General features: G+C 36.3%; 1 protein-coding gene across 3 annotated transcripts; it reads left to right on the forward strand.

Moving 5' to 3' along the window:
* The first annotated feature begins 911 nt into the window (after window positions 1-911).
* Window positions 912-23,975, forward strand: LOC106056009 (uncharacterized). 3 transcript variants are annotated; one of them, XM_056016563.1, is made up of 6 exons: window positions 912-1,067; window positions 15,168-15,350; window positions 16,262-16,391; window positions 16,529-16,659; window positions 17,114-18,275; window positions 19,391-23,975. In XM_056016563.1, exons 1-6 carry the CDS (start codon window positions 1,061-1,063, stop codon window positions 19,410-19,412), a joined length of 1,635 nt encoding a protein of 544 aa, XP_055872538.1. In that variant the 5' UTR covers window positions 912-1,060; the 3' UTR covers window positions 19,413-23,975. The 3 variants fall into 3 exon arrangements, with proteins under 3 accessions (XP_055872538.1, XP_055872540.1, XP_055872539.1); XM_056016565.1 differs by lacking the exon at window positions 912-1,067 and adding an exon at window positions 6,685-7,129 and having other exon boundaries at window positions 15,171-15,350; XM_056016564.1 differs by lacking the exon at window positions 912-1,067 and adding an exon at window positions 6,686-7,129.
* Window positions 23,976-24,117: the final 142 nt, after the last annotated feature.

Below are 24,117 nucleotides of genomic sequence, written 5' to 3' on the forward strand. Positions count from 1 at the left end.
CCATCACTGCTATATAGAATTATAAATACGGAGTTCAATGTGTATAGTCCTTAAACCGATAATAAATGGAGCTATTACATAATACGAAATATTCCGTCGTTGTAGTTTTGTTTTATTTTATAACGACAAGCTTTTTTTTAGCATTTAGATTAGTTTATCGAGATAACTTCCGGTCCATAAAAAGAAGCAAATTTTAATAAGTAGGGGTACTTTAAATAAAAGGGGGAAATGGCATTTAAAAAAAAATGAGGGAAGATAATGTATAAACAGAATGAGAATAATACTGACAGACGGTAGGGGATATCACTCCGATCAATAATCCTTTTTTTTCCCCTCATTGAGTTCTATCCCATGAAACCATGGCATTTAAACTATTGACGAGGCTGAATCATTGGGCAGTGCTCAGACAGGGGTGCTCCCCCCTTGCTAGAGTACCCGGCACGCTAGAACCGGGTGTGTGCCTATGGAGGGGGGGGGGGAGTGAGAGACAAAGGGCTATTGTTTTGGATGAGGGTAGCTGCCCCCAAACAGAGCCGTAGTCCCATTTCATTCTTTCTAATTAGAAATCAAAGTCTGTACGCAAAAAAAAAAAAATGAGGAGGGGGGGAGAGATTTAACAGAGGGAGGGTAATAGGCACTTTTTCTAGTCTTTTTGTAATTCCCCAAGGGCGACAATCGTTGTTCTTGATGTTACTCACTTTTGTTGTCTCCCCATTTTTTTTTGGCACGCGCCAGTGGCCCCTCACGAGGCCTCCCCGAAAATTGCCCCACCCCTGCAACCCCTTTTTTTTTTCTTTCAAAATTTTCGGATTTCACGGTTCGCCCCCTGGCCATGTGGTTTCACCCCCCTTTCCCCCTTTTTCGTTGGCCCCTCTCGCCACTTTTCACTTTCCAAGTTGGCAACTCCTAGCAGAAGTTGAGTCGTCTGCTCTTGAAGCGGGAAGTCCCAAGACTCGGTGCACTGGGGATATATGTTCTCGTTCAATTTGGATAAATAAAAGAAATGTGTTAATACTTTCGTTGCGTGGACAATAGCGTCGGACACCACTGGACAATTACTATGGAGAGTAAGTAGAAAACTCAAGTCTTAGAGATATGTGTTAGGCAGGACCGGCCTTACAAATTGCGGGGCCCAATTTAATAGATGAATGCTAGGCCACTCTCCTAATATTTTTTTTACAATATTGACTATTGCTATTAATTTGTGGCATTTTACGTCTCGAGAGACGATCTTTTCCCTTTGCCACTTCTTGTATGACTAAAGAGGCCAATCCTTGATACACAGCTGCGATCGCAGGTTGGGCATATGTAATCACCAGGCGACGTTGCATTTTCACCCTTCTTTCTGCTTCTGTTGTGTATGACATCTGCAATTCGTGACCCTTCCTTTATGCTCTCTCTCCATGTGAATCTATCCAGTGCCACTTTTTCCCAGCTGCTAGTGTCGATTTTGAGGAGCTTCTTGTCGCGTTTGCATACATCCGTATAACGTAAAAGTGGGCGACCAGCGGCTCTCCTGCCTTCTATTAGATCGCCAAACAGATCATTAATAAGATCATTATAACAACATGCATAGGAAGCAATTCAAATGCAATAGACGGCAGAGGGTTAATTAAAGTGACGTCAATCGTACGATGCACTAAATATGTTAACCCTTTAAGTCCTACATCTTTAAAAGTTTGTGACTAGAGCCATGACTATAAATCGCGGGACCCTGTCAGGCGTGTGGCCAGTTTGGAGACATTGGTCAAATGGGCATCTAAATAGTGTGCTGTTAACTATGATGTACTGGTCGATGCATTGGTTTGTCTCTCTCTTTGTCCCTCTTCTTCTTTCAGTTGTTCTGTCTCCTTCTCAATCTCCCTCTCTTGAGTTTCATTTTCGTGCTCTCTCCTTCTGTTACATCCTCTCGCTATTTCCTTCCTTCTCTTTCACTCACTTTTCGTTCTCGCCTTCTTTCCTTTTTCCAGCTTTCTTATTTTTCCTTATCAGTTTTTCTTATGGTCTCTATTTTCTTTTCTTTTTTTCTCTTGTTTTCTCTCCACCATTTTCCTTCTCTCTCTTTTGTGGTCTACCTCTCCTCCTTCTCTTTTATACTTTTATCTCATTTCCTTTCTTTTCTGTCTTTTATTTTCTCTACTTTCTTTTCTTTCTCTTCTTTTCTTTTCTCTTCTTTCTTCTCTCTCTCTTTTTTTTTCTCTCTTTTCTTTTCTTTCTTTTCTCTCTTTTTTCTTTTCTTTCTTTTCTCTCTTTTGTTTTCTTTCTTTTCTTTTTTCTCTTCTTTCTTTTCTCTCTTTTCTTTTTTTTCTCTCCTTTTCTTTTCTCTCTCTTTTTCATACTTTCTCTCTCCTTCTTCCCAATCCCTCTCTCTCTCTTTTCTCTATTTCTCTAACTGTGCACAATGCGCTCCACCAATTACATGTATATGGTTCTATTCCTTTCTTTTTTTTTTATCTGTTGTCTTATCATGTTTTTGTTGTTCCTTATTAATGTGACACAAATAATTTGTTTTCACATTTTAATGAATACAACAAGACATCAATATGTATTAGCTGATAATGATATAAAAGAAAAAAAAACACAAAGGGACTTAAGCATCATTAACGAATTTATTCCAAAGTTATCTTGTTCTCATTAGAGTTATCCCCCATCTTTGGTTATTTGCATGACTAAGCCAAAGCGAAAGCCCTGCTCATGAGTTCCATTATCAGAATCTTTTTTTTTTCTTATACGAATTATCATTAGTCTAATCCGGATTATAGTCCAATGTCCATCTAATTAAAGCCTCTTTGTCCAACACATGTTTTAATGGTGATCATAATATAATATGGTTTTTTAAACTTTCAAACTGGCCGACCGTTGACCATGCCTAAGGCTCAATTATAAGTCTGGCCGCGCTGGTCCTCAGTTCGATGGTCATTTATTAATATCTTAACTACCTCGTGACCCACTTAGTAGATTGACCGCCTGGGGAGATTAATAATGACCTATGGAATGGGTAAATTATTTAGTTAGGAGCGGCTAGCCTAGCTAGCCCTTGAGGATCTCAGTGGGAGGAGTAGCTAGCCAGGTCCCAGAGAAATGAGGATCAAGATTAATTTTTTAAAAATCTTTCTACGCTTTTGATAGATATGCTTCCTACTTACGGAGGGCTTAGTTGTTGTTGGTTTTTCTTGATGGCCAGTGAATTAGTAACCTGATTATTACTAACTAAATGATAATATTAAATATGGGTGTGATGTTGAGACGCAAAATATAATATAGTGACATTGGACTACATATTTATATGGAAGATGACAGGCATTTATCTATCTATCTGTCTGTCTATCTATCTATCTATCTATCTATCTATCTATCTATCTATCTATCTATCTATCTATCTATCTATCTATTTATCTATCTATCTATCTACATATTTATCTATCTATCTATCTATTTATCTATCTATCTATCTATCTATCTATCTATCTATCTATCTATCTATCTATTTATCTATCCATCTATCTATCTATCTATCTATCTATCTATCTATCTATCTATCTATCTATCTATCTATTTATCTATCTATCTATCTATCTACATATTTATCTATCTATTTATCTATCTATCTATCTACATATTTATCTATCTATCTATCTATCTATCTATCTATCTATCTATCTATCTATCTAAGTTAAAGAGTATCTATCTATCTATTTATCTATCTATCTATCTATCTATCTATCTATCTATCTATCTATCTATCTATCTAAGTTAAAGAGTATCTATCTATCTATCTATCTATCTATCTAAGTTAAAGAGTATCTATCTATCTATTTATATATCTATCTATTTATCTTTCTATCTCGTCAGGGTATTTTATCTTTGTATTCAGCCCGTCTTCCATTCCCACAAAAAACATCTTACTGGCCACTCGGAGATAACAACTCTATCTTCCTTCCTTGACCTTTGCCTTACGGAATCAAGTCGACGGCCGTCGGACCACTTATGGCCCCTGTCGTCCTTCGCATAACAAAGACGCCAAGAGGAGGCCACAAGACGTAATGACGGTTGATGAAGGGGAGAGCACGCTACGAGTCCAGCAGACGTAATTGAGACGCCATGTTGTTAACTCACGAGAACCGGAACTTCTTGAACTTAGCGCCAATGTCTGATGTTCAGCCTCTTATCTCTGTCGACCATTTTCCTCCCCGCCCCCTTGCCCCTTTATTTTACCGTCTCCTTTGACTTTGTGTTGCCACAAGATCGCTTAACCTGGACCACAGGTTCTCAAAGATGAACAGACTGTCAGAAATCTATTGAATAGTTTACTTATTCTGCGTGCAGGCCTTATTATTGGAGATGAAAAATTAAATTTTGAACTTTATTATTGACAAAAAAATATTTAAAAAAAAACTTTAACAATATCTCAATGCGTTGCAATTGATCTTCGAATTAAATAGCCTTTATTACAGATTGTTATTTGCTTTTACATTAATTAGCTTTAAGTAACTAAAACCTATTTAGTGTTACAAAACGGAAGGGTTTGAAAATTTTTGATGTACTGTCTACAAATGAATTCCGACAACTGTGATGTACCTTTAAAATAAGATTCTCTTATAAAAGTGACCCTTTTGAGCGTCGTTTAAAAAAAAAAATCTTTTACAGACTCGATAGTGTAATACTAATGTAATCTAAACACATTTTTCGAATTAATGTAATAGCCTATATTCGTATACAGCGCTTCTTGTAGACTTCATCCTTTTCGGGCCTACACAAAGCGATTAAAAACCAACGTAAGGCTTATATTTCTTCTAAAGTTCTAAAATCCACTGTATGCACTGTATACAGTTATCAAACTTAATGATTGTGAGGACAGGTTAGGGCTAGAATCGGATGTCCATTAAATGATATAATGTATTGGTCGGATTGTATAGAAATGCCCGGGCCGATTTTGACACCCAGTCCGCCACTGGTAGAGGTGTCGTAGTGTAAGAGCTGCAAAGTTATTTCCTTCCGAAACCTAAAGATCACAAAAGAAGAATGCGATTTTAAAATAATTGTTTCATGAATACAGCGATGTTAACAAATGGTTTACAACCCCACAATGCATAAAAATTAAACTATAAGAAAGTAAAGGCGGCCAGTCATGGTGCTGACAACATGACACATTGTTATTTATTGCCGTAGAAAGAAATAAGTTTGACATAATCTGTTCCGTGGATCGCAAGGTCCGAGCTGGGGAACTTCTTTTAGTGTAGAATTTAAACTTTTTCAAAATGACCGAAAAAAGACCATAACTAAGGTTCAATATTTCTGCTACTCTGTCTCCCTTTCACTCTCCCTCTCTCTATCTCATTCCTTCTCTCTCTCTCTCTCACTCTCTCTCTCTCACTCTCTCTCTCACTCTCTCTCACTCTCTGTCTCATCCCTTCTCTCTCACTCTCTCTCACTCTCTCTCTCACTCTCTCTATCTCATCCCTTCTCTCTCACTTTCTCTTTCTCTCTCTCTCTTTCTCTCTCTCTCTTTCTCTCTCTTTCTCTCTCTCTCACTCTCTCTCACACTCTCTCTCTCTCTCACTCTCTCTCTATCTCATCCCTTCTCTCTCACTCTCTCTTTCTCTCTCTCTCTCTCAGCCTTCAAATCTTCAAACATAGTAGGCAAGAGAACCCCAGCTATGAGCTACACTTACAAAATGTTTTTTAAAATATATACGCTGCCCCTACTGATCCCCACTGTACACTCTCTACGTACATGTAAATCCAATGGTGTGTATCTCTGTGTACAGTGTACGCTATACCATTATTGAACTAACCATTACGTTAATTAAAACGCACGTGCGTTGAGCATTAAGGAGTGATGAGCTTTTTTTTTTCTCTCCCTTCATTGTCAGAAGAACCTCCAAGCGCCATATGGTGCCCAAAGACTCCGTAATAGATGGGGAAATAGACTAGGGTGTCAGATGACATGTTCCGATAGGGACACACGCACACAAACACACACATACACTTAGAAATGAAAGAAAACAATCAGAAGTGAAAGAAAGAAAATAACTAGAAATGAACTAATGAATAAATGAAAAAAAAAAAGAAAGAGAAGGAAATTACTAAATAAATGAATGAAAAAAAAAAATAAAAGAAAGAAATAATAAGAGAAAAAGAAAGAAAATGAATGAAAGTGAGGATGAAAGAAAGAAAGAATGAATAAGAGCACTTAGAAAGACACCACAGAATTTAAGTCATTAGTTTACATGCATAACTAGATGCATGACGTGTAGGGCGTAATCATTTTTTTTTTTGAAGTAACGTCTGTATTTTAAAGATAAGATAAGAGCGAGAAATCGTGATTGAAAGAAAGAAAGAAACTTTACGAAAGGACAAGAGAATGCGGTGGGATTGAGAGAACACAAGAACGAATGTTTGTGGATAAGTTTTGCTAATCATTCGTATCACTGGTTAGGTTTCAACTAAGTCCTACTCTTCTTATTGTTTTAGACCTACGTCCCGCACTTGCGTAGTTAAAAAAAAAAAGGGGGGGGTGTTTATTAAATACAGCAATTAGCTGTTTAAAAAAGAGAGAGAGAAAGAGAGAGAGAGAGAAGGGACCACATTGTCTCTTATCTCTTCTGAACGAATTCAACTCAGATCGTCTCCCCCATTGTTCACTCACCAACTCCCCGGAGGACGAGAGCGAGGCTCGCGTGCGGCAGACGAGCTACCAAACAAAACTACATCAAAAGACTTTTAGGTGACATCACAGTCCGTATGTTTGTCCGTGCTGGCTCGAGACCGTGTCTTGGTGTGTGCCAGTGGACATCACAACCACTGTCTCTCTCTCGTTCTCACTTTTTTTTCTGTAAGAGTCCTCTCTCTTTTTATAGATTTAGTAAGAGTTCTCTCTCTTTGAAAGTTGTCTTTAGCCTTTTTTTCGTAATTCAAGTTGTGGGAAAGTAACGAAAGGGAGGGGGGTCGTATGAAGGGGGGAAAATGTGGTAGCGATGGAGGAAGGCGCCCCAGGAAACAGGGACTCGGTCACACTTGACCGTTACTCGCCCAGCCCGTCAGTTGTGATGGACGGCGTGTTTTCCTTACTCGCTCCCTACCAGAAGATTTAATTTCTGACCATCGGCTGGACAACACAACTGAAATGGTGAGTGAAATTATTTAGCTGTGATTTTGTTTTTATTCGAGATCTAGATGTTTAATGGGGAATTTGTCGACATGCCGTTCTTGGTCGATTAGTTTATCACAAATTCTCTTAGTGCGTAATCATCATTAATGTGTTTTCTTTCCCAAAATAATATATTGTAAATTTATTTTTGGGCCTTTTCTTACAATACCTCTATTTATGTTGCATGTTCGGAGTGGGCAAAACCTGGGTGGATGGGACTAGTTTCTCGAAAAAGGCTTTAACGATTTTTCCTAGAAATTTGACAGTTGATGTATATCGTTGGGAAACATATTACTAGCTCGTTGGCCACACCGACAAAAATCGAGTTTGACTTTATAACTATAACAAAGTATAAAAAGAAATTAATTTAAATTTAGCTTGAGGACTAGAAAATAATTATCTCGAAGAGACTATAGGTCTTCTGGTATTTCCGCATGTAAAGAGTTAAATAAATGTGTAGGGGTAGAAATGTTAATTTTTTTAAAATCTAACATTCATTAGTAATTAAGAGAAAAATAATCGCTCTATAAGTTGTATAAATGAGGTTTTTGTCTTTTAACAAAAGTATTTTTATATTATTATCTGTCTCAACTATTTGTTGGCTATCTCGTAGGCTCTGCCAATGTCTCTGCGCCTTTTCAATGTTAGATTACTATCTTTTGATAACTTTATTCTGAGGCATTCATGCTCAACTCCGAGAACAATTTTATCTCTAATTTAGTTATTTTCCAGACGTTAAAACCTACATGTTTTTGCTAGTCTTCTCAGATGTGTAAATGTACTTTTCAATGTCCTTATCAGGCCTCATCTTCTTACTGATCGCGGGTAGTGAAAACATAGAGCTCATAAGTTTCATTCGTTTTTTCAATGCAAAAACGTTCAAATTTATTCAATGTTTCTTCCACCTTTTTCTTGTCCTTTCTCAATTTCATGACCATATATGTTTATCGCTTTTATCTCCGCGCCAATATATTTATCATTCAGACCTTGTCTGATTCTTCCTCTAATATAATTATATATATTTCCTGTCTATGAATTTTTACGCCAAAAGTGGCAGCAGTAGTGCTGAGGTCCCTAGGCTATTGGTATTCCTCACATTCCTTTCAGAAATCTCATCTACTGTGTGGTAAAATTGACAATAATTGTAACACGTATTGGCACATACGACTAATCTGGAGAAGGGGACAGAACGTTTATTTCATTCAGTATATAGTACATTTGGTATTTGGTGTCTAACGAACATTCCACCAAACCTCAATTTATCCGATTTAGCAGCAAATGATGGGTACCTTAGCGTGGTACTTCAATGTAGTAAAATTGTAATACAATAGGTTTAAAACATTAACCTTAAATGTATTTTTTTTGTGTGACTGTCAAATGTGTTAACTAGCTTGGCCACTTTGAGAAATCACATGGACCATATGGCAAAATTAGAAAATACTTTTAACACCTTCTGGGACATCTGAGCATGGCCGGCTTAAGGTAATTGGAGGCTTTAGGCGAAGTGAGTAGGGTGGCCCCAAATAAAATAGAGAAATTAAGGCCAAAAAAAAAATTGCTTACGCAAAAAGTGGCAGCTGTAGTGCTGAGGTCCCTACTGAGGTCCTTACTGTTTCTATTTCTTCATCGACAAAAAAAAGTTGAATTCACAGGGCGCCGGTAGCACGAATGTGCATCGTGGACGAATCATGTTCACCAGACTAGAAATAACGTTTTGGGCATTTTTTCCAAAAGGAAGAAACAATGGTCTTCTAACATGTGTAGTCTAACAAATAGATCTAAACATTTGTGAATAAACCTTGAATCATAGTAGAGACTTCAAGCTAGGCTAGTAGATAAATAGTAGATAAATTCTTCTATGTTTGAGATTTGATCCATGTTTCACTTTTTTTTTTCTTTGCTAAATAATTTCTGTAAGTTCTGTCAGAGGCGGGGGGAGGGGGCAAGGATGCACGATGCCGCTGGTTCCACCTTCAGGGGGATTAGGCGCCACACGCAGATGCGTCAAAAATGTTATTGTAGATATTTTAGTTTGATAATACATTCTAAGTTTATTTGATTTGTATTATTTTTAAATACTTTTTATGTATAAGCCTATATTTATATATTTCTTATTCGTCACCATTGTTTTCAATCATTGCTATGTGACGTAGATGTTGAAAAATATATTTCGGCTTTATAACAGAATCTAGTTTTCGAGACATCTCTTTGCAAAACTCCGCAATATCGTCTGCTTAATCAGAATCTTTTTTTTTTAACCTGACAGAAAACGTTTTGTCCAGTTCAGTTGCCTTGATGACAGAGTTATTCCCCTTAGGCCCTTGCATTGATGCGAGTCAATATTAACCCTCTCGTGTCATGTTTGCCCGATGTAACGAAAGATATCGTCTGCCCAATGATAAAAATTGAGAGTTGTCGTTCCCTATTTGTCACTCTTCAGAGCGGAGATTGTTTGCTTAAAAACAGGAGCTTAAACTGCGAAAGGGTTCTGTTGCTGAAAATCAGGACAAATACCGCAGTCGCTGTAGTGGTAGAAACGTCGTGTGAATAGCCGCCGTCGAGTCAACGTCATATCAAGGACTCATCAGAACTAATAAAATATTAATAAAAGAAACGAACATATGGGTGTTAACGGTGGCGACACGCGCGCATGAAGAAAAAAGATAAACAGAAGAACCTAAAGAGAGTTTAATGAGTTCATATTTTCTTATATTCTGTTTTACGCTTCCCATAGGTTACTCACCTCCATACATTTGAATCAATATGAGTCCGCTGAAAAAAAATTGTCCCACAGAAAGGTACTATGAAAAGTGCTCTTGTACTATGTATATACCGCGAGATCCTAGATGGGCCATCAGGCCCGGCCTTATGCCGATTTGACTGACCAAATTGAGCATCACGCCTGGCTCAGATCCCTGCATTTTACATTTAGCATATCAGTCACAGGCTTGTAAAGATGTAGGACTAAAAGGGTTAACATATTTAGTGCATCGTATGACTAAAGTAACTTTAACTAACTGGCTCCTATTGCGTTTGATTGGCTTCCTATGCATGCTGTATAATAATTGTTGATATAATCAATATAATGATCTAATACATAGTAATGATTGTTATTGTATAAAAAAAAGGGGCCTCACAAGCATTCGTTATATTGGGCCCCGCGATTCGTAAGGCTATCACTCTTGCAACATAAATTGGGAATATACAAGAGTTTGTTTGTTGTTGTTGTTTTTTTTTCGATATTTTACGTCTAGAAAGACGATCTTTTTTTCCCTTTACAACTTCATATGTAACTCAAGAAGTTGGGCATTTCGTAATCACCAGAGGCTGCAAAGTGTTCAGCCTCTCACCTGCCTCTGTTTACCCTTCCGTTTGCATGCCCTCCCTGTGGGCCTATCCTGTACTGTTTCCGCCCAACTGTTGATGTCAGTCTTGAAGTGCGTCTGTTAATCCACATACATCCAGTGTTTCTTAAGAGTGGACGACCTATAGTTCTCCTGCCCCCCCCCCCCATCACCATCAGCATGTCCTGTCGGCAATGTGGGCAAGGCTTCTACTGCTAATAAGAGAGCGGCTGTCCTGGCATCCTTCTCTTCGCTAGCTGGCTAACCATATTCTATAATAATTCGCCTTTATCGATGTACTCAAAGACAAGTGCCTTATTTATTTATTTACCTTCACCCGGTCATTACCCTAGAATATTATTCAAACATGTACAAGCGCACTGAACTTCAACTTGTTCCTTACTGAGACTGACGTTATGAACGAGATCAGTTATGTTAGTGATGCACAAACTACGGCCCGCGGGCCATATTCGACACGTAACGCGCGATACCCGGCCCCTCGAAAACTTCTGCCGATAATCAAGAAGCCGATGGTCAATCCATTGGACTCGGCGAACCGGCCCGTAAAAGACGTGTCCGATATCTAACAGCCCCCCCCCCCCCCCCCCCACAGGAATGTAAAGGTTGGACACCGCTGTATTATGGCCATTAAAAAAAAATAGCTCTATTTAATACTATATATAAAACTCATATAATAAGTCAACGTCAACGAATTATTTTTTATATCCTTAAACCTCATTATTGCGTTGTTTCCTAACGTTCTAATGCTGTTACTGTATGCAGAAAACAAAAAAACAATCTCATTACACACAAAAAAACTATCTCATAACAAGCAAAAAATAATTTAAAAAATCAAAAGGCGAGGCATGAACCGGAAAGAATTACATAACTACTACCATAGCGTTCAATACTACGAGATTAATATCCCCTTTTCATACCAAACACAATTAATTAATTTTCACTATTAATAACCTGACTGTATTTTTTAAAATTGATTCGTTTGTTGTAATCGACAGTTAATAATTGTGCAAAGTTTCAACTTGGTCAGAGAAATAACGTACAAGATGTAAACCAGACAGACGGGGGAGTGAGACTGAGTTGATATAAGCTTCGTAAATTTACTCAGCGTAATTTTACATTTCTATATCACTATTAATTTGCTAAAGGATTCCCTAAAGTTATATTGAACTCCTTGTGATATATCGACATTCCACCTTACAGTCTGCTGATGGGATCGGACGAATCCACCTTCATAAAAGACTTAGATCTGGTCATCAGTAATTTATTGTACACAAACTCATTCAAAACACATTTGAATGTAATTACGCGAAATAGCTTTTGGGCGAGAAGGGAAACGCTACGCCACGCCCACCTCTTGATGGTTGAGCCTTAAATCAATCAGCGCCTCCCCTTCCCCGCTCTAGTTCCACTCCTTATCTTTGACGGCCATTATTTACCCAAGTACTACATGGGCGCGCGTGTGTGTGTAAGGATAGGGTCAGTTTGGCATCAAATGGACTTTGAATGACCTCTTGGGAGCACATGGCCAGAATTGGGATGTGCGCTCACAGTAAAAGTAGAATATAATGGCTTTAGATGGGAGAACATGGAAAAACTATTGGTTTGTTGAAGTGCCTTAGTGAAATCACGTGACATACAAATATGGCGCCGTTTTACGATACTCCAAAAATAAACATCTTAACAAACGCATTAAATATTAATAACACAAACAAAACTTATAATGCTTTTAAAGAAAGCAAATTTATGGAGTGGAGAAAAAAAAACGAAAGGATAAAAGTTTCTAATGGCAGCCTTATTATAATCCTTTCAGTATCCCAACGGTCTGTTGGGCCAATGGCCTTTGTCTTGCTTTCTCTTTTAAAGTCGACTATTCTATGTTAATGAACTCTCTTCACCCGGCCATCATTTTGTATGCTACTTTAACCAGTGACCAAGATAAGGACTTTTTTTTTTTTTTTGTCTTCAATCTTTTTTTTTCCGGGTGATTATTTTTAATGGATGTCTTTGGGGCGTGGGTTAGGGAAAATTAATGGGTTTAAAGTTCAATCAGACGTGAAGACATTGTTGATGAGTCTGCGAGAAGCTTAACTACAGCTGTATTGTGTTTGTTAGTTTGACCGACTGAACGTGTTTAAGATATACAGCCATGTCTATTGATACTTATCATTAACAATACAGAAAAATATCTACCCATTCTCTCTCTGTCTCTCTCTCTCTCACTCTCCCTCTCTCTCTCAGCTAAATATGGCAGCTGATCTTCTTACGTATTGGAGATTTTAACTCTTTCTCTCCTAACTGACGATACCAACGTTGATTCCACCAGAATGTGGTAAATAATTACGGAGAGAAAGAGTTAATACAGTATCTGCTCTGTTAACCAATTCGTTGTTTAATTTTATTCTACAATGCTAAAAAAAAAATAGTGCACAAACATTATTACATGATTTTAATTGCTATGTATAGTTTATCGATACTTCCGTATTCTGTACACCGGATACACCAATAAGCCTCTATTTATGAGCTTGCTGCTATTTAGTGAAAATCTCCAAAAGGAATTATTTAATACTTACTTTAGATCATGGGCGTAGCCAGGGGGGGGGTTCTTGGGGTTCAACCCCCCCCCCCCCGAAATGAAACGGAATTAAGTGACTGATTTTTGCTTTCATTTTGTTTATTTTAGGTGAGATTTTAATACTAAATCATCACTTACCACAGCACAGCCGAGGCAGTTTTGAGTTAAAAACCCTCTACCAGGGGGTTTTGAGTTTAAATCCCCCTACCAGGGGGTTTTGAGATTTAAAAAACACCTATCAGGGGGTTTTGAGATACAAATCCCTCTACCAGGGGGCTTTGAGTTTAAAACCCCCTACAGGGGGTTTTGAATTTTAAACCCCCTACCAGAATTTTAACAGTTAAATCCACCTTTTCTATAAAACAAAACAAAAAAAATGCAAACAACAATCCCCAAATTCCATCACCACAGTTGAGGAAGATTTTGATTTTAAAACCCCATCCAAAATTTACGATAAACCCCATCTTCAATATAAAAAAAGCGAATTACACACTCAAAATTCTATGAGAGTAGCCAAAGGGGTTTTGAGTTTAAACCCCCCTCCCCTCCAGTTGGGGTTTGAAGCTAAAAAGTACCTCGTCAATATAAAAAAAAGCAAATTACACACTATAAAATCTATGAGCGTAGCCAAAGGGGTTTTGAGTTTAAATCCCCCTCCTCCAGATGGCTTTTTCTTTAAAGTTTAAAACTCTCCAGATGGTTTTGAGTTTAAAATTCCCCTACAGAGCGTTTAGAGTTGAAAACCTCTCTCTTCAATATTATTTTAAAGCAAACTACAGTCACCAAATTCTATGATCGTAGCTAAATGTAGTTTTGAATTAAAAATAAAATAAAAAAACTCCAGAGATGTCTTAGTTTAAAACCCCTCAACAGATGATTTGACGAAAAAACTTTCCTTTTCGATATAAAATCTAAAGCGAAATACAGGCATGCAATTCCAAGAGCGTAGTCAAGAAAGGTTACAAATTTCTACCAGTGGCTTGGGCTCCATTAATAAAGTGTGAATAGTCTTCTGCCAAATTTGAAAATCATTAAATGTGTCTCAACAAAGATGACTAAGACAGATTTTAGGAGTCAGTCATAGAGATCGGGTCTAAATCAAAGAAATCATATGCCGAACTGGGAGTCGAATCCTTTGTAAGGTTGTGACAGATCGTCGCATGAGGTTTTGCGGGACATGTTCTCACACAAAATGAATTACGCAAAATAAGAGTTGCGGAAACAGCTTGCCGGAAAATGCGCCGAACGGCGCGAGAGGGTCTAAGTCAGTAAGAACAGCACATTAGGTTTTTGAAATAAACTTTTTAACAGCAAGATAATGCACTGTAGATACCTCAGAATATGCATTTTGTTGGCTTTCAATACCAGAAATAGTGCTCGGCGGCGGGGCTTCGCCCCGCGCTGGGGGAGCGCTGCGAACTCCCCCAGACCACTTGCTAGCAAGGGCGGGGAGTCTACAATAAACAATAAACGTCAGAATGTAATAAAGATTAATTATGTACACACACACAAACACACACACACACACATATATATATATATATATATATATATATATATATATATATATATATATATATATATATATATATATATAAATATATATATATAATTTTTTTCCGCGGGGGGGGGGGTCAGGGGGGAATCCCCCCCCCCCCAAAACCCTCCCCGAAAAAAAATCCTGGCTACGCCCATGCTTTAGATACATCTAGTTGCATCTTGCTAAAGGTGCTGCTTGTGTGGGTTTTTTTCTTGGCCGCGGAAAGTTTTGGGCGTCAAACAATTCGATGCACTTTTTTTTTTTAACGCATGATTTTTTTTTTCTTCTTGGTGAAGTCTCTCTGTTAACAGACAGACAGTCGCAGACCCTTCCCATTATTTAATCTTAAGTTATTTTGGTATCTGCATCAGCCTTGTTGATGTTTACGAATGAATTATAAATGATAGATGCACAGAGAGAGAGAGAGAGAAAGGAGGGAGAGAGGGAGGACTGGATCTACGTAATAATTTTCACAATAATAATAGAAAATTTTCTTCTTCCAGATTTAATGTTTTACCATTATGCTGTGTGTCTTTACAGTAGCCATGTGTGACAATCTGCCGGCCACGGAGGACCCACCAGAGAACTATTTCATTGACAATGCTCTCAGAAATGTCGGGCAAATAGTCACAGTGTACTGCAAGAACACGACAGTGGCTGTTCTCAAGTGTTTGCCTGACTTGAAGTGGAATGCTACAGTCCCGGCTTGTCCGTCGTCCAACCGTAAGTGCCTGATATCGCGAACGAGTCGAATGAGAAGCCTGAGTGAATAAAAAGTGCAGGGGGGGGGGCGGTAGTCAAAAGTTACAATTAGGTAATTTTTTTTTTTTTTTGAGTAGCCTGACCGTGTAGTGTGCAAGCGGTCTTACATGGAATTTTTATTTATTCATTCAATACTTTCTTTATAGTATAATAAATATATCGATATATTGTAACAGTGAATAGCAGGCATACTCCTAAAATTACTAACCATAAGTTTGAAAACGTGGAAACATTTAAATATTTAGGAAGCATGACACATTCCGACAATGACCTAATGTCAGCAGTAAAGGAACGACTAGCGGCAGGCAACAGGGCTTTCTACAACACACAACACATACTTAAAAGCAAACGTATATCTAAGAAAACAAAGAAAACCATTTACAAAACCATCATCAGACCTGTAGTCACATATGCAAGCGAAACCTGGACGCTTACAAAAAAACTACAAAAAAATCTGCTAAATACTTGGGATTAAAAAATCCTCAGAAAGATGTATGGTGCCATACATGAAGAACAGGGTGGAGGATTCGCACCAACCAAGAAATATACCAGCTATATGAAGACCCGATCCGCCTTACAGCCATTAGATATTCGACTGTTTTGACGCCCGCTAAATGTCTATTTATTCAGAACCTTTTGATTAATGTTATTACTTTTAAAAATCTGTAAAAATCCAGGCAGACGGTATGACCGAGCTGAACTTCTTGGGAGAAATATTAACAATTGGTGTAAATAATTAGTCAATATAGGCTTATTGAATTATTTATTATCTTTTATTTTCTTATGTTTATTGTAACCCCCCCCCACCCCAAATAATGAAAAAGAAAAATATATAAGCTTACTATAACCTTATTGCATTTATAATTCTACAGAAACCAAGGACAGTTTGTCTGAGATGCTCATTATTGTTTGGGTTGTTGGCGCCATTTTGCTTTTGGCTCTTATTATTCTCATCGTTATTATAGTGCGGTCAAGGTCGAAAAATGGATGCAGACCCAGAAGGTTTGTTAAGGTTTTTATGTTCAATAAAGAAAATTAATGTATCAAAATTTCTTTAAAAAAAACATTCCATGATGTTATGGCACTTGTATTCATTTTTATCAAATAAATGTTAGTGGTACCTTTTTTTTTTATTTCAGTCCCACTTCGTCTCCTTCGTCCATTTTTCACATAACCAGTCACAGACGTGAGGGGGGAGACAATCCAGCATTTTCAAGGGCGGATGAAAGATGTGGAGAGTGGTCTTTTCACAGAGCAGCAGATCTGCGCGGTAAAATAATTTTCATTTCAATAATACTTGAATAATTCTTTTCTTTTTTTTTTTAAGGATAAATTAAATTTCAGACGTAGATTTTACCATTTGACTTGCTAGTTTGTACATCTAGATATAATAAATCTAGATCTATTATTTTAGTCGTCTAAACTTATCTTATAAAAAAACACATTATTTTTAAACAAGTTACTTCAAAAAAGATCATATATGGCGGGTTACATCTTACGCATATTATTATGCAGGCTATAAACATAATAAATAATAGAACCACGTTCTAGACTCTAATTGACATCTATAATTTAGTATAATACTACTTAATACTAGAGCCTAGATCTATACATATCTAGATCTATAATCTATTTTGTTAAACCCTACTCTGCATTAATTACTTTAGATTTATATAGAATCTTAGTAGGCAGGTCTTATATTTCAAATTATTATTTCTTCTTAGATTCTACAAGGCTACCAAGCTATCAAGAGGCCATCTTAAATCATTACATTACAGTTCCAGCCAGAGCTGGAAATTTGAATCCTGACAGATCTAATTTCAACAGAGCTAGTGCACCACCTAGTTACAGAACTAGCCAGCACCACAACCAACCCATCAATGCCTCAGAAAACAGGTCTGCTGATTCCACAGCCCAGAGTGAAAACAGAAATACCCCTGTTGATCCTCCTGCAGAAAATCCAAACAACACCAATTCAACAAATGCTCAGACGGATACAGTACAAGCAAACCGATATGCAGAGAATTATCCTCAGTGCTTTTTTGAAGAGGAGCCTCCACCACCTTACACCCCTGGCCCATCTAACACTAATATGTACAGATCACCATCTCGGCAATCTCATCCTCAAAGGGGTGGCTTCACTAGGCGAAACTTGCTTGGAGCAGGAGCCAGATCCCGGTTGCCACCAAGACGAGATACAAACCAAAGAACCAATGCTGGAGTAAATGTGCAAGAGAGAAACACACAAGCCAACCATGAAGCTACACAGACTTTGCATAATGTACCTTATGACACAATGGCCACACTGGCTGTTCCAAACCGGCGGCAAAGCATCCACACAAACTCCTCTAGTGTCAATAGTGTAAGTGCCAACCCCGTGACATCTCAGGGTTCCAAGACTGATATTGTTAACTGCTCAGTACCCTCATCATTAGCTGCTGAACGGACTTCAAACACTGTAGATAACGGTAATTCCAATCGGCATGAGCAGTGTTCTAGATCCATAGTTGAAAATAACAGTGGTCAAAGTCAGCATGAACCTCTTTATGTTATGAGAAGTACAAAACCGTCATCTGAGGGCTATAACTTTTATCCAGCTCATTCATCATTAACTTTACCTTCTCACCCTTACGCTGCTGAATCTCACCCAATCGGCACTTCAACTCCAATACATCAGTCACCAGCCGTGGCCAGGAGATTCGTACCTGACGACCGTCCATCACCTTTACCCATTCCACGTCAATTTCACCCAACAGGGTATAACTCTCAACCAGAACAATATATTTTTTACATGGGTTCTTCTTCAACAAATGGTGTGCTACAACCTGCTTCACAAAACTGCCCATATCCAGCACAGATTAGGAACCATTCTGCACCTTTAGCACGGTAACCCATTTTTGTAAATTACTCATTTTTATTTATTTCTTCTAAACATAAGCTTCTGAACCAGGGGGTGGTGGTCTTATTTCAAATCTCGGTGAAGACGGAGATTTTGAACATGGGGATTTTTAGAACGCCTCTGAGTCCACCTTATCTTATATAATACAGACGTTACTTCAAAAAAGAAGATGATTACGTCCTATGCGTCATGCATTTAGTCATGCATACTAACCAATGACCTTAATTCTGCTAAGTCACTGGTTTTCCTGGCTAGCTCATACCTAACTCTTATGGGTCCCTGACATTAGTTGAGGAAAGCAAAGGCGGTTGGTCATTGTGCTGGCCACATGATGACACTCATTGAACTCTTCATGTTGTGTCTATTCTATGTGAATGTTTCAGTTGTGTTGTTTTTATTGAGAAAAAGAGTCCTTGCAATCACTACGAATTTCCATGAGGATCCATAAAGCTGTCTTAGTCTTATGAAACCCTTGTAAACTGTTGGCCATAGTAAAAAATGACATATAGATCTGAAAGAGTACATCACTTTTGGTGATCTTCATTGAAATATGTCCAAGCATGAGAGTATTTGCTTCTCATCCTATTAAACTCTATTTACTTTTTGTTTTAAATCTTGAGATGCTAGAATTTTGCACATAAATTGTTTTCAGCAGTGAGTAACCATGAAACATTCCTTTGTTATGATACTTGATGAGTTTTGAATTTAGGCCACGTCGTGCCCGTAATCCTTTAAGGATCACTCTCCCTTTATATCTTTATATAACAAGGGCTAAAATCTACACAGTTAAATCATAAAAACAAGGTCTATTCACAGTTAAAATAGTAAAGGTAGTAAAAATTTAATAATTTGGTAAAAATCTTATGTGTTATATGTTCATAATTGATGATTAGTTAATAAATTTAAATTACTTATAATAAAAATAGAGGGGGGTGGGGGTCTTAGTTCAAATCTTGGTGAAGATAAATTTAACTGTAAAAATGTGCTGCCCCTCTTTAATAAGTATGAAAAATAATATTGCCAAATTAGCTTATATTTAATATATGTTAACAAAAATTAATTTTAAAAAAGGAATTTATTTTAATTCATTGTTTCTTTCCAGGCTAGAAGTGGAATATTTTTAATTGGAGAAATGCTCAAATAAAAAACTGCAAGCCAAAGCCAGATACCAGTTTATTTCTTAATTTGTGGACATTTATATTGTGGAGTATAATGAGAACAGGCGGATATGCATCTACAAGTCCTCATCATTTTCATATCTACTTAGGAAAACAACATGGAGCAAATGAAAGGCTAAATAGATATTTGCCTTTCATTTAGGAATCAAAATAAATAATAAATCTAAACAAAAGTTCATTTTCCATTTGTAAATATATTCTGCAATGTATATAAATAAGTGGCTACACACCAATGTACATTAATTAGTATTATCACTATTTCATATGAAAATCATTTTATTGTATTGTATACACACAAAGTTTTAACAGTATAACATTGGCATAGTAAGACACTTAGCCTTAATGGTAACATGTTTTTATGCTGGCTGAGATATGCCCAGTTATCTGACAATGTATTGGTTAATTAAATCTTATTGTCTTTTTAATTCATGCATAATTACAAAGTATATTAGTGAAATGTGAAAACACAAGAAGTAGTCTTGTCAATGACCAGCACAGATTGAATACTTTCCCATTGTAATCAAGTTAATTATATTTGTTATTTTATGTACTTGTACACTATCAATAATATCACAAGCCTGCGCACTTTAATACTTCATACCTTTGTATAGCTCACAATATTAGTCTAAGTTTGTATTATACATAATCCTATTATCTCTACATTTGATGCAGTATTAAATTTATTTGGCTGTGTGCTAACAATCAAAAGACATGTACATATATTAAAAGAAAAGCTTGACCAAAGTTGTTGTTTTTTTAATGCTCTTACTATATTGTGTTCATTACTTGGACATTCAAAGTATTGTGTAATCATTTTTTTTACAACAAACGTATTGGTGGCATTAAATTCTCATGTACTTGTGCAACTTATTTTGCTAAATTTCTTCTTTCAATTTTTTTGACATTTTACAACCTACACAGCATTGTTTTTGTATGATATTTTTTAAAACCTTTATTTCTTAATGTTGTAAGATGTTTTGGTTTTAATGTGAACTATTTTTTTAACTTATTTCATGTCACTTTAGAATCTCCTCTAATACTAGGGTTGATATTTCTATCTACAATGAAAATAGATGAGGCTGGCCAGAGCAGCCTTTGTAAATGGCACAAAACCATCTCAGGGACAAACAACAGTAATTAGATCATTACTCGTCTTGACTATCTATAATTTAATTTTAGAAATAGATAAATGACAGGAACAAAAACAATATAATGTAGATGCCAAACTAATAGTTGTTTTTATCAATAGAGAGTTAAGATGTCTTAAATAAAAATCTGGTGTATGTACATGGCATTATCGTATGTAAAAGACTGCATAACAAAGTTTCCTAGCCTATACATAAATGGATCATAGTTTGCCTATATGTCATGGACCTTGGCAAGATCTATTTTTTTAAAAATCCAGCTCTATAATATGTTTAGCAGCAATTCTGTCATATGAATTGTTGGAGAAAATACCATACCTAAACAGCTCCAAGATTTTTCAAGGCATACTTCTGAAGCCTTATCACCACAAGGCTTCACAAGATGGAATATCCATTTTAAAGATGAATCACTTTACTAGACTTATCATGGAGATTGTCACAGTTTTGGAGATGCTAGGTATATGTCTTCACCCTTTCATCTGTCAGTAGAAACAGTTTGTCAGGCCAGATGCTGGATGTGCTAGTTAAGAGGCTATTTGTGATGCAGGTATTTTATATGCAATGGGCGCTTATTCCTATTGAAACCCCTGCTTTGAGAATATATGAAACTAAATCTGGCGTAGCTATTTGTGAAAACTTGTAATAAAAGACTCCAAGCTTATGAAGCTCTTCAAAATCGACAATAGCAGCTGGGAAAAAGTAGCACTGGATATATCCACATGGAGAGAGAGCATAAAGAAAGTGTTTCGGATTGCAGATGCCATACACAATAAAAGCAGAAAGAATGGTGAAAATGCAATGGTGCCTGGTGATTACATATGCCCAACCTGTATCAAGGATTGGCCTCTTTAGTCACACAAGAAGTTGCAAAGGGAAATATCATCTCTTGAGACATAAAATGCCACAGATTTGTGAATCATATAAAATAAAATGATTAACTAAGTTTATCCCCTAAGTATTGTAAAAAAAAAAAACATTTAGATATAAAGAGTCATGTAATTTTGATATGATTTCATTCATGTAGTGGCTTAAGACATTGTACTAATTTTTTTTATTGTAATTTTATTTATATGCCAATTTGTATTGTGGCTAACCATTTCAGTTTTCAGTGGAATTTGGTGTCAACCCGTGTATTGTATTCAGGAAATGATTCTACCACACAGTATTACCAAAGTGTACATAGCTTTGTAGTCTTCAATGTGCAATCTGTAGCTCCTTTATTTATTTGTATATCATCCCTTTTGTTTTCTTTGCATGCCTCTCCATTATGTGTACAAGAAGGAATTAGCAATAGTTCAAGCTTGATAAGTCCTTAAGGCTTGAGAATTTCTAACAAACACTTTAATACAAAAAAAAACCCTAGATAAATGGAAAGAATCATTTAAAGTGTAATGAACGGAATTTTTTTTCAAATAAACCAAATAAAACTTCTTTTTAAATTTGTGGATATAAAAAGTGTGTACGCCAATATATATAAAACCTGGTATGTTTGCTGATTGTCTACATTGCAAAGAACTTGTTCCAAAAGTAATAGTAGGTATTCAAAAATCACCTGAAAATAAAAACACACTGAAAACTACATTTTAAAGTTTTTAAATTAGTAAAAATCAATAAGGCTATAAAAAAAAAAATAACTCCACAGTTGTTTGATCTGAGCATTAAAGTTTTTATAAGAATTCTAAGAAACTCATATTTTCAAGCTTATGTTGATGTAATGCAGCTATATTTGTATGTGCTTCCACAGTAGTTTCTTCATGTATTTAGATGGCATCTCCTTTTATGTCATTAATATTTACACTTTACTTCTTATATATATATATATGTTGGAAGCGTGGTCGAGAGGCTTGAACTTGGCTTGGCTACCTATGAAGGGGGCTCGAGGTTTGACACCAGACTCTAGCAGAGTTATGTTTACTGAGCGCCTAAAGGCAGCACGGAAAAACCTTCTCCCAGATACCCCCTCCCCTCGCTGGTCCAAAAATGAGATTGGACCATAGCACTCTGAGCATGCTATTAGCATGAAAGTAGCGCTATATAAAAGCTTAAAAATGTCTTTATATATATATATATATTTGAACCCCAATATTTACCAAAAAGATAAGTGTAGACAAAATAGCTGAAATGTTACATTTATTAGTACCTGATTGAAATACTCATTTTCAACAGTTTTTACAACTGTAGGTTGTACATTTTGCAATTATTTTTGTGTGTTGTTGTTTTTTTTCCCCATTTTTTTTCATGCCTATAATAAATATCTATATGCTTCATCATTCATGTATTTTATTTAATGCACTCATTTGTCAACTTCTAATACATCAGCGGTTCACATATCACTTGGCCAAAGTTGTGCCACTGGCTTACTTATAAGAATGAATAAATAGCCCTTGTGGTCTGCTAGAGAAATGTTTTGAGAACCCTTGTATTAGATAGTTTCCTTTCAATTTGTACGTTTGATGTCTTTTGTGTTTATAAATGGGTCTGAAACAATATCCTTCAATTATTTCCAGAGAAAATCAACATCAATATGTCTTCCTGTATGTACAAAAATCCCTGGTCATATGTTGTCAAGTGTATGTGTTGTTTGCAATATGTAGGGCTTCTGAAACCTGATTTGTTTTCATTTGTTCCATTTATTTTTTATTCGTTTGCACTACATTTTTCAAAAGTTATGTATATTTTAAAATCTGTTTTTAAACTAATATAAATATGCTTAGCCTGAAACAATGGACTATTAATCAAATCTTCATAATTGTCTTAATGTTTTCCATTCATTTTAAATGATGTACTGGACAGTAGTAAAGAATGTTAAGAATAATTTGTTAACTCTTTCTCTCCGTAATTATTTACCACATTCTGTTGGAATCAACGCTGGTATCGTCAGTTAGGAGAGAAAGAGTTAAGACAGCAAATCTTTTTAATTTTGTCTTAACTTAATGGTTCTGGTGAATATCTTATTCTAACATTACTGGACATCACCATAAAGATTACTAAGCTAGAACTTTTTTTTTGTTGTTAAATACCATTAGGTTTCAGAAGCCATGTATGTAGATAATGTACTATTTTATTTTCAATAGTCTCACACAAATACCAAATATATAATTACTATACAATACTGATGAGAATCCAGACTTGTGTATGCTTTAGCCCACATTAAAAGGCATTCCTCATAGTTTGCAATTCTGTGCTGATGACATATTTTATGACAATAGACTGGTTATCTGGCAGAGGTTGGTTAGTTGTAGAGCCATGGGTGCCAATACTTTGTGCAATATATCACTACATTTTTTGCTAAAATGTCAGATTTGCATATATATGTATACAAAGATTATATTACAAAGTATGTGCAATAAAACTGAAGACTTCATTTCTAAAGACTTGTGTTGTTTGAGCGATTGTGTTGAAGCATTGAGATTATAAGATGTATAGTAAGAATATCAAATGGTACATACTACATTTCTTAAGATGAAAAGAAGGTATTTGGCCTGTAATCTGAAGTGTCAATCTTG

This window comes from Biomphalaria glabrata, chromosome 18 (genome assembly GCF_947242115.1).
Source record: "Biomphalaria glabrata chromosome 18, xgBioGlab47.1, whole genome shotgun sequence".
NCBI lineage: Eukaryota > Metazoa > Mollusca > Gastropoda > Planorbidae > Biomphalaria > Biomphalaria glabrata.